The sequence below is a fragment of the Erigeron canadensis genome, chromosome 4 (assembly GCF_010389155.1).
Source record: "Erigeron canadensis isolate Cc75 chromosome 4, C_canadensis_v1, whole genome shotgun sequence".
In the NCBI taxonomy this organism is placed as follows: Eukaryota; Viridiplantae; Streptophyta; class Magnoliopsida; order Asterales; family Asteraceae; genus Erigeron; species Erigeron canadensis.
This window is the reverse complement of record NC_057764.1, coordinates 22,620,324-22,632,196: the sequence shown is the minus strand read 5'-3', so window position 1 is coordinate 22,632,196 and position 11,873 is coordinate 22,620,324. Positions and strand designations below refer to the sequence as shown.

The window sequence follows — 11,873 nt, the reverse complement described above, 5'->3', positions numbered from 1 at the left end:
GTAAAAATAATAAAAAATATACTATTACTAAAAAAATATTATAGTTTAGTGCTAAAAGTGTAAAGATTGAAAGTTTTGTGGTGAAAATAAATAGAACAAAAAGTTTACTAAAAAATATTATAGTTTAGTGCTAAAAATGTAAAGATTGAAACTTTTGTGGTTAAAATAAAAATAATAGAAAATACACTATTCTTTACACGTTTTTTCGTACTTTTGTTTTTAATATATATATTAATTTGTCATGAAGAAATCTGGAATCCCAACATTTGTACGCATTCGGTTCACATAAAATAAATGACTAATTGTTTTCCCTAAAAGAACCCTAACTGTAAAAAATAAAATATAAATAAATTCAAATGAGAATATACCTGACATGGCTTAAACATTATATCTAAGAGAAAAAAATAATACCAAATACCGGCCGGTACGACTATTTTTAGTTTGTTTTGTTTGTTTTTATAAAAATCTCCAAAACTTGTTATAATTTAACGAAAATAGTCAAAATGCACTTACAATCCCTTAAAAAAATAATAAGTAGATATTTCATAACAAAATATAAGTTTTAAAGTTTACAAATAACCAAAAATAGCAAAAAGTATCATAAAAATAAATTTAAAAAATTTTCAAATTTTCTTTTTTGAAAATATCGAAAATACCGCAACGGTAATACCGAAAAATACCCGGAATACCAGAAATACTGGTCGGTATTTACCTTGACACGAAGCTTAAAGCAATGTTTTAAATACCGAAAAATACCTATTTGTAAACTTTAAAACTTATATTTTGTTATGAAATACTTATTTAGTATTATTTTTTTAGTAGATTATAAGTGTATTTTAACTATTTTCGTTAAATTGTAACAAGTTTTGGAGAATTTTTATAAAAAAAATAAAACAAGTTAGAAATAGTAGTACCAGACGGTATTTCTGGTAATACCGATAATACCGAAAATTTTTCCACAGCAGTATGACTAAAATAGCGGTTTTTAAGATATTGACTTAAAGCGAAATTTACCTTTCAAAATAAAAAATACAAAAAAAAATAAAAAAAATTAGTAACTAAACATTAGGTACCGTTTAAATAATTAAGAAACATTAGATATGAAACCAACAATATCGTGTAAACGTTATGTACCATTTAAGTAATTAAGAAACGCGATATAACATCTTTACCCCTCACGTGCAAGTCACGTGGGGGGTTTTTACCGACCATCAAACGACGTTTGATTCTAGTATGGTCCGAGTGAAGTTTTGAAAATGTTAGGTATGATCCGCGTAATTTCGAAAGAAAGGGTATCAAACTAGCAATATCGCGTAAACGTTAGGTACCATTTAAGGAATTAAATCTTTTAAAATTAAGAAACTATAAATAAATTACGTGGTTGTAATTATCCTTAACACTAATGATAACGATCATTAATTAATTTACATAAAAATAAAATAAGAAACGAAAAATCTTTTGAAATAGGAAACGTCATAAATAAATCCATATCCATATATAAAATAGAATTTCTTTTGTAAAAAGTAAAAGAAGATATTGTAGAGAATATTTCTACTCCTTTCTATCTCTCCCTCTGTTCTCCTTCGAATTCTGAGTCAACTATTTTCTTGCTTGACAAACAAATTTTTTTTTTTTTGTAAAATTAAATAAAATTCTGAAAACTCCAAAAAAATTCTCCGATTTCTCTGCCACCGTTTCCTTCCCCTCCGGCGACCAAGTAAGTTTAGTCACTGGAAACCATTTATTTATTATTATTATTTAATTTATATTTTTTTTGTTATTATTTTAATTTATTTTTTAAAATTTTTATCCACTTTAAATTCTAAAGAAACCAAGATTAGATTTTGACCCAAAAGATTCAACCTTTTAGTCATTTCAATTATATAAATTTTGTTTTTTGAATTTTTTGAATATATTTTTTCTTAAATTAGCCTTTTAAGAAAAAAGCCCTAATTTTTGGTACAAGATTTTGGTTAATTTGAAACCCCAGTTTATAAAAAAATTGGGTTTTGTGATATGTGGAATTTTAACCAATTTTTAGGGTGAATTTTTTTGTGATTTTATATGTGGGAAATTTTGTATTAGGCAATTGTGTCTAGTTTTGATATTTGAGCCCAAAATTTTTTTTTTTGAATATGAAATTTAACATTTTATTTGTTGGATTATAAGAAAGACTGAGTTAATGGTGAATTTGTGATCAAAAGGTAAACTTGTGTTATGAGCTTAAATGTAGTTATTGAATTTTGTTTAGTTTATATTTTAGAATTCCGTAATCCGGTTTAAATTTTAATAATTGTTTGCTTTTCGTCATCCGGAAAAGTACATGGAAATATACTGAATTTGCCAGATATTTCTTTTGTATGAATTTAGCCGTTTTAAAGCTGTCTCATTATCATTGTGCTTTTCGTATGTATCTAAATTTCAAAACCTTCATCGTATGTGTTAAAGTTTTTAAATTTTCTTATTGTAAGTATATAGTGTAACTGGTCTATTTTATCGGTTACTTATATGACTCCATGTCAGCAACAAATACTTGTTACCCGGTAAAGAGGGAACTAGATATATAAAATATTAACGAATTGAAAGTTTGATACGTACAGTATAGGTTTTGAGAATTGGATACATAGAACAGCAAAATAGCGCAAGTATAATATGTTTCCGTACTCTTGTCTGTCTCCTATTTTTACTGTTTCAGGAAAAAATGTTTGACTGCAGGTTAATAATCTAGACACTCCATGACCGTTCTACTTTACTCAGCTGAGCTTAGCATTTTTTACTCATTGTTGGGAATGCCAAACTAATCTAAGAATGATCTCACCTGTGTAATATCATAATATGGTATCAGTTTTGGACCTAAAAGGAAGAATGGAAGCTTCAACTAGTAAAGGCCATATGGCTTTTGTACCAACGCCAAAATGTAATGCCATGAGACCTGAAAGTATGAGTGGTGGAAAATTTGGCATGGGAACTTTATTAAACAAGAAAGATATGGGGATTGACTTAATAAACTCTACGAACGATGATGAGGATGCTGAGATTGACATAATCAATGGCTCAAATGATGATGAAGATGTTGAGGTTGACATAATGAACTGTAGAAATGATGAAGACGTTGAAGTTGACATTATAAACTGTACAAAGGATGATGAGGATGTTGAAGTTGACATAATAAATTGTACCAATGATGCTCAGTGTGCATTGGTTCCATCTCACTCTGATGATGCTACTGCCTCTTCAAGCTCTTTTGGCGACATAAACTTAGATTTTGGGAATCATGAGTTTGAAAGTGACAACGAGGCTATGTCAGAATTACGTGGAGATGGTGCACCATTGCCAGGGTTGGATGGATCAGGTGACTTGTTTCTGCCCAGGTAATATATCTAAATCACTTCTCTTATCAAAAAGTTTACAACTGCGATATAGTCTTTTTGTCACTCTGTGGGGATCGTGAGGCATATTTGTTAAATCCTAGGTTCTATGACATAGAGCATGTTGAGTTCTGATACACGAGACAGAAACCTAACACCCATGTGATTCACTTTCACAAGTTTGGGGTATCATTTTAGCACATCATGAATTTTAGTAAATCAGTGTGGTCTTGGATCTGTAGTGTTTTTCTTATACTGAATTATGAGATGAAATGGGTAAAAAAAGGCATGTCTTTCCTTGACTGTTGATACATTTTATTTGATAAACCCATTTACGCCTCTGAACTATCTTTATGCCTTTATTAATAAGACCGGAAAGTGTATCTTGGTGGATATGGACTATATACTATATAGGGATTTCTTGATTGACACACATAGCCCTTTCTTATTTACTTGCAAAGTATGTTTTTTTAAGAAAGGCCTTCAATATGTCATCTGACTGAGTGGATGTGACATGGTATGTGTATACTAGAATTAGTCGTGTTAGATAATGGGATGTTTTTTATGGCTGCATCCTTCAGTTGATATAAGGTTATTGACTCATACGAATTTATGTTTAGGGTTAAGTGGTCAATATAGCCAGTAATAGTGGACTGATTATTATTAAGCGCTATTGTCATATTTCATTGCTAAAATAGGTGAGAATACTTTTTTTCCGTATGGGTTATATAATATTAATTTAATTGATTTGAGCATCTTGTATTATGTTATTGAACTAATATTTTTTCTCTTTGGTAAATAAAGCCAATAGGATTTGTGATTATTCCTCTCTGAGTTTCCCGAAGTATTTCTTTGATAAGCTGATAACTCAAATACTAAACAGTTGTTTGAAAAGTTTAATTTTGCCTGTAGCAACGAATAACTTAAAATGTGAATTTGTTTCACTAGTTTTCTATCATATCTGCAGCTATCATTCTTGGTTTTAGAAAGTGCGCCTCAGGCGCGCTTAAGCGCTAGGCGCAAGCCTTAGAGCTTTTTGGTACTCAAGGCGCAGGGTGTACAGAAAGCGCACGCTTTTGGGCCTTTTTTGTGAGACTAGGCGCTAAAAAGCGTGAGCTTTTTGTACGCAAGAGGAATTTTTTATAGAAATATGTAATTTCTTTTTTCTTACCTCTTCTTTCTCAGCAAGATTGATCTCTTCTTTTTTTTTTCCTCAACGAGAACAACAATCTTTTGAGAATTGCTTTTCAAATACCAAGTTTGATCAAAGCCGGACTTAAACGAGTATCTTACTGATGTTTTTTTGGTATTTTATGTGTTATGAATACTATATAAATAATTTATAAAATTTCTTCATAAGTGTGCGCCTTGCGTATGAAAAGCTCACCGCTTTTGCGCTTAGTGCTTCCGAAATGGACCGTATCGCTTTTGTGCGCCTATCGCTTTTTAAAACCAAGCTATCATTAAAAACAGCATCATTCCTTGCTAGCCATATAGAACTTGTCAAAACATATCGTGGACAGTTTGTTACAAATTCTAAATTATTTTGCATGTTGCAATCAGAAGATATTAATGATTAAGATGGCCAACAGAAGTGTGTTTTAGTTAGAGAACTAGCCATCACAAGCTGTTAGTTTAAGATGTTCGTGTTTACATTTTACAAATTAAATAACTGCAGCTTTAAATATATTTTATTGCTTACTTCAGATCCCAGTAGTGATAACATGGATTGGTTACTTTGTGCTATGTTTTGATGTTTAAGAGTGCTAATATTTAGGAAGAAAAAAGTGACATCTCATTGGAGGAAGTTTGTGCAACCTATTATGTGGCGTTGTAAATGGGTCGAATTGCAGCTTAGGAAATTCCAGTCCGTTGCTGTCAAATATGACAAAGAGCTTGAAAATTATAAGCAAACACATCATTTGAAGTATGGTAACTTTGAGTTGGAAGGTCGTTGTGCAAAGTCAGTGCCTTTTTTTCATGATTCTCATAGAGAGAAACCTATGAAGAGAAAGAAAAGGAGAAGTCATGAAGAGATGGACACAGACGCATTCATGTCACAACATAGCTTATTCTCATATTTTGGTATATGCTCTTTATTTACATCATCTCATACATTGAATGATCCTAAAAGTCCTAAGATGGTCAAACCGGGTGGGCTGGGTAGGGGTTAAAGTGCTCCTAGCTGTCTTTTTCCTGTTGGGTCAGACTTTCGCTGATCTTGTATGGTCGACTGGTAAACACTTTTTTGTCATTTTAAGAAGTCATAAATAATATATGTTTGAAATATGAGAACTAAATCAAAGTTACTTTAAATAATGTATTAACATTTTAAACCTTCTGATAAAAATGATTCACTATGTTGTATGCATCACAATCGAATTGGTAGCTTCTCATGTTGAAGTAAAACATGAGAGGCGATTTAGTGAGAACTGAGAAAGAAAGAGGAGTGGACATTTTGTTTATTAGGGGCTGGTCTCTTACTCTTTATCCAATTATGTCTTTTTTATTTACCTGATTACCTCTTATGCCATCATTTCTTACGCTGGCTTGAACATGAGGACTATGTAGCCTGTTCGACTCATTCCTGTTAAGTAAATGTCTGAAATTGGGATCTTGATGGTTGTTATGAGACTGATATCTGTCATATACAGCTACTTGCAGATCTCCTTCTCATGGTCCTGCGATGGACGATGATCAACCTAACCAAGGTATTACATTGTCTCCAATGATAATCAATTAGCTTTTTTTAATGCAAATTATGTTGTCTGCTCCCGTGGTCCATGAAGTTGCAGAAATCTTAGTTTAGGTCAATGTTATAAGTAACTTTTAACATTCTGATCACCCACTATCCTGAAAAAAGGTAACACACAGGAAGTTCATCAGGTCATTCATGATGGATTAAAGTTAACCAATACTTAAAGTGTCTAGAAAAACTGTCAATTTAACAATCTGACAAATGTGTAATTAAATATTCAAATCATAAAACTTTTACAAGATGTTAGAAAAGGTTTTGCAAACCGCTTTCTGCTTTGATTTACTCGTTTCTTCATGTTAAATCAGAAACCAGTGTGATTGCACCAATGCTGATGAATAATCTTTCATGTGGATTTGTTTGTTTTTTGGATTATAATTTGTACTTGTTACCCTTCTCGTTGCAGCTCCATCCACTGATAAGAATGTTGGTAATGAGTTTAGAGTCCCAGATGAATTGTTATCTCTTGAATTCAGAGACGATTATTCATTGGAACAAATACTTTGGAAGATCGAAGTTTCTCAGTCCCAAGTATCTCAAATGAAAGCCAGAATCAACGCACTGATGGCTGAAAATGCGGGAAGGATCTCAGTTAATGAGGAGCTCATAATGCAACAATCTAATAATACGTTCATGGAACCCGAGTTTCCAACAAGAGTGGATAAACCGTCTGTAGTTGCTGACTTTGCATCACAACTGATAAAATTGAACACGGGTGATGATCTTGTCAAACCTGACGATTTAGTGAGACCTGAAAATGCATCTTTTGGTCATCAAGAGGGGTATCATCTTCAAGATGCAAATGAACCTATGGAGCAGCCCCCTTTTGCTTCTAGAAAACGAGTGAGTGTCTATTTCTTTTACTCTCTTTACCTTCCTCGTTATAAGATATGCAACATTTTCTTTAATAGCCATTTTATCCATTAATGGCAGTGTTTGGCCGGCTTGTCAATTACTGTCTCCCATGATCATTAATGAGAACGAAATATACCTTGGGCTAGAGGTGGTAATTAACTAATTATAACTAATTCATAAACTAATGCTTAGATTAATTATATTTATTTTTCCTTCAACTCAATCAGGTTGTTTTAGTTATAATATTTAGCTAAATGGGTAAAGGGAATGATAGGTCGAACTGGATAGGTTAAAGTTGCTATTTGCCCAAATTGCATACTACCTTCTAAGTCGATCTACGCCAAAAAACTATAACATAATTGACAATTGGAGTAAACTAGTTTCGTCACCCGGGCGTTGCCCCGGGAGACGTAACGTCTAACAGATCGGAATATTCGGAAACTGAATCCATCGTAAAACTAAATAAAGACAAAATTAGCAGATTTTTTTAGAGATATTTGACATATTCTAAGCTTTCTACTGTGAAAGAAGCGACTATATGTTATAATGGAAGTTGGTAGATGAGAAAACACAAAATTGGCATATAAAAAAGAATCGCTAGTAAATCGGTCAAACAATCCTTTGATCCCCGATTAAATATCCGTGTGATATTTTGAGCATGAGAAGCTATTATAATGAAATGAAAGTTGGCAGACGAGAAAACATAAAGTTGCACATAAAACCCAAAAGCTTATTATTGAGAAGTAGGTAGATGAGAAAATACAAACTTCCCAAAAATGTACTAATGTGAAAAACTCATTAGATGAGAAAATACATAGTTGCAAATTAAGCCCAAAAATGTACTAATGTGAAAAACTCATTATGTACATTTTGAAATAAAAGTTTAAAGTTTTACTATCCAAGAAATAAAACAGAAAGCGGCTGAAGTATCAACAATAAAAAGAATAAGAATCCATGTGGGCCACCAAAAGATTAAAAATATAATGGGCTGTGAGATAGCATGAAAATCCACCCACGGTTTTTAATATATATATATATCTATAACTCTTATAAAAAAGTAGTTAACCAAGCTTTTTAAAGCCCTCTTGCAATCTAAAACTATATTGAAAAAATGCCAATGTGTCAACTCCATATTTTTTTCAAAAATAAACTATATATTTAAGAAAAAAATGAACTTATATATATATATATTAATTAATTATTAATTAATTAATTAATTAATATATTGTAGAAATCTAAGATCTTCTCATTAGATAAAATGATATTTTCTCTTTAACTAAAAAATCACGTCTATACCTAATGATATTTCATTATCTTTTTTATTCAACATTACATAAAGTTCTTTTCCTTTTTTTCTTATGATGATTATATGGAAGTTTTCAAAACTATATGAATATACACAAATAAAACAAATTAAGTGTAAAAAATAGATTTAATTTGTTAAGAGATAACATCAATAAACTATATATTTAGAAAAAAAATGAACTTATATATATATATTAATTAATTATTAATTAATTAATAAATAAATATATTATTGAAATCTAAGATCTTCTCATTAGATAAAATGATATCTTCTCTTTAACTAAAAAATCACGTCTATACATAATGATATTTCATTATCTTTTTTATTCAACATTACATAAAGTTCTTTTCCTTTTTTTCTTATGATGATTATATGGAAGTTTTCAAAACTATATGAATATACAAAAATAAAACAAATAAATAAAACAAATTAAGTGTAAAAATAGATTTAATTAGTTAAAAGATAACATTGAAACTCATAAATCTTAACATTATATTAACTACACCTTGAATATATGTTCCAAATTTAAACTTTTTGTTTTAATAAACAATATCCTCTTTTAAGTATAAAAACTACCTTGGTGTATACCTTCTTCTTTGCCAATAGCCGGTAAGTACAAATAAGATGGGTTTTATGGCAAACGTACAACTAATTAATACATTTTAACAAAAACCCTTAGGGTTTCGTTTAGCAAAACCCAAAAAAAATTGAGTCATATAAATTCAAGTAATTGTAAATCACCCGGAGTCCGAGACCTACCCCACCCTTAAACCAAATTCTACATCCTAATTAAGGCATAGTCAAATTATCCTCTTTGAATTATATAAGGTGTCTAATACAGCAAGTGGTGGTGCCTTATAGCTTTAAGCCCCAATTTGCTGAAAGACAAAGGGTGCGAGACTGGCCTTTTTGTTTGAAAATGTCTGTTATAAATTAGTTCTAATCATCTGTAGATACTTGTTGTAATCCAACTTGACTTCATTTTGACTCTTTATCTGAATCTGTTGTCAGTTGTTGGTGATAAACCAGATTATTCTATTTGCTCGATGATAGATGGATAACACATTTTATGGATAATCAAACACTTCCATTGAACTATATGCCGAGTTAAAATTGTGTCAAATCTGGGATATGGAGTGTGTTCTCAATTTTATTGGGGCTAGGGCTAGTGGTACAATGGTGCTATGTTTTTTTACCGTCTGAGATTTTACGTAGAGTTTATAGTGCTTAGTTTTGGGGGTCAGTAATAGTTTTGCACGTTATTAAGTTTGTTTGCTAATTTTCTCAAATAAACTTGCATTATGACTGATTGAGGTTCTCTTTTATTGAAGATGTGAATATTGTAAACAAATAACATTTATTGGGGTTAACTATTTTGTTTATCAGAGCTCGGATGGAATCCTGATATACAATCGTAGAGCTAAGAAGCCACAAACAGATTCCGGGCCTGTAAAGATTCATCCAATTGAGAACCTCCAAGTACGCAAAGAAGAAAAGAGCAACCATAGCGCTTCAGTATCAGTTTCTGAAGATTCCAGTCAAAATGAACAACCAGCGGTTAAATTACGTTCAATTTCCAATTTAACTGCATCTAAAAGCACAAAAAAGAGAGCGACTAGAGCCCGACGTAAGAGCAGTGCAAACCTATGGACTCGAAGAAACCCAGGTTAGGCCTTGGTCATTGGTATCATTTGTACATTCCCCAACCAGCTTTCCTACAGTATCACTTTTCTTGTGAATGAAACATACTCTCTTATGAATACCATTTTCGGAGATATATGTATAGGCCTTTAAGTAGAAACAGTTTAACAATGGTATTGATTGATTTCAACCACTATTGATTGATCTTTGTTCAACATCTTAATGCAAGAGGAATTAAATGTCATATATTGGGAATTGGTTAATTTTTAAAAACATGAATGATTATGATGCTACATTTCCTAAGAACATCTTTTTTGAGAGCTTAGCAGATATGAGAGCCAAAACTGTTGCAGATGGCACAAAGATGACATCTGGGATGACTTTGATCATCTTCAACTGTGGCAATGTTTCACTTGCTCTTTTTGCAGCCATAGCTGCTGGTGGCGTAACTAGTCCTGTTATGAGAGTTGAGTCATCAAACTTGCTCATGCTTACACTTGTCTTCATGAAATCAACAAATATTTTCTTCTTTTCTGGCTCATTTGCCCCTTCCCACTTCATGAAAATTTCCTGAATTGCATATTTGCTTCTTAGCACATGGCTTAAATGTTTTATAACTAGAGGTGGCATAATGGGTGGGTGGGGAAAGTTAGATAACGGGTAATTTTGGTAGTCTGGGTCATCTCAAGTCGAGCATGTAAAACTTTAATGTCTAAAGTTTTTAAATCTGTATTTGATTGATTTTACATGTTACAGAAACCATTTTATGGGTTGAGCTTTTATTAAAGAGAGAGAAAACATAACCAGAATTGACCCATCGTACGTAAATAGGTTGAAATTGCGACAACTACTACTATAATTATTAAGATTCAGAAGGAACTTTGTATGACCTGCACTTTGTTGGGTGGTGGAACATCATAATGTTTACCAGGCAATGCTGCATTTATAGTGCTGCATTCAGACGAGGACTAGTAAATATATTGTAGGAACAAACACACAATGTTTATCAAATTCTTACTTGAACATGTCAAGAACGGCGAAATGGAAGTCATCAAAGCTATTGATCTCTTTCTCCATGAATTTACTGTACAATGTGCCCATTACCAGACTCAACATTTGGGTAGTCGGCAAACCTACAAAAAATATCATTAATATGCATAACCGTGATAAGATTTTAAAATCTTCTGGGAAAAAAAAATCTAAATTTACAAAACTAACTTTTGCCCATGAAGCTCATTAACAAACCCATTGTAGGATAGGTTATGAAGAATATCAGTGTGAACTGGTGACTAAAGTTATATTGGTAAAAAGAGCAATGGAATAGCTTGATGGGGTGATAGGGTCAGAAACCTAAATGCAAGCAAAGTATCACATCACCAGGGTTGCTTTTGGCTTACCTTAAGTATGTGTATGATTTAAACTTAGGCTTTTGTCATACTTACTGTTAGATTAGAACAACAAAACCATTAAGTGTTTTTTCATTTTATTTTGAACAACGGTAGATGTTAGTTGTTGGCTTCTTTAAGTTAATAATTCAATGTGAATGCTTGGATTTGAACATGAGACTTTCATAATGACAAGATCTTCCATCTCTTCATTGGACAACTAGACTAAGAACTCATTAGTAACTTATAAAATTATCTACCAATATATATATAAAAAGGTCTTAAATTCTTCTATAAAGAAACAAGAACCGTTAGATGAGTTCAGACTTTTAATTACAACCCATAGATCGAAATAATTATGTTATTACCAAAATAAACCTTCTACTTTATATAGTTAACATTTATTCTATAATTGTATTCAAAATTAAATAGTTAATAAATATATATAAAGATTTTAGACCGTAAGGGACATACGAAAATCTCATATAGAAATTCCTTACTTTCCATTTTGATTGTTGAAAAGATGAATCAAAAAAAGAACATCACTATACGAAATACTATCA

The 11,873-nt window shown here is 31.5% G+C and overlaps 2 protein-coding genes across 2 annotated transcripts; one reads left to right on the top strand and one right to left on the bottom strand.

Moving 5' to 3' along the window:
* Nucleotides 1–1,543: 1,543 nt before the first annotated feature.
* On the top strand, nucleotides 1,544–10,169 carry LOC122597778. The gene is made up of 6 exons (XM_043770346.1): nucleotides 1,544–1,717; nucleotides 2,716–3,371; nucleotides 5,146–5,453; nucleotides 6,023–6,079; nucleotides 6,530–6,966; nucleotides 9,671–10,169. Exons 2-6 carry the CDS (start codon nucleotides 2,836–2,838, stop codon nucleotides 9,953–9,955), a joined length of 1,623 nt encoding a protein of 540 aa, XP_043626281.1. The 5' UTR covers nucleotides 1,544–1,717; nucleotides 2,716–2,835; the 3' UTR covers nucleotides 9,956–10,169.
* On the bottom strand, nucleotides 10,149–11,215 carry LOC122597779. Its single transcript, XM_043770347.1, has 4 exons — nucleotides 11,144–11,215; nucleotides 10,944–11,058; nucleotides 10,816–10,876; nucleotides 10,149–10,495 (listed from the first exon to the last, which is right to left on the bottom strand). The coding sequence occupies exons 1-4, from the start codon at nucleotides 11,172–11,174 to the stop codon at nucleotides 10,208–10,210; spliced, it is 495 nt and encodes a 164-aa protein (XP_043626282.1). The 5' UTR covers nucleotides 11,175–11,215; the 3' UTR covers nucleotides 10,149–10,207.
* Nucleotides 11,216–11,873: the final 658 nt, after the last annotated feature.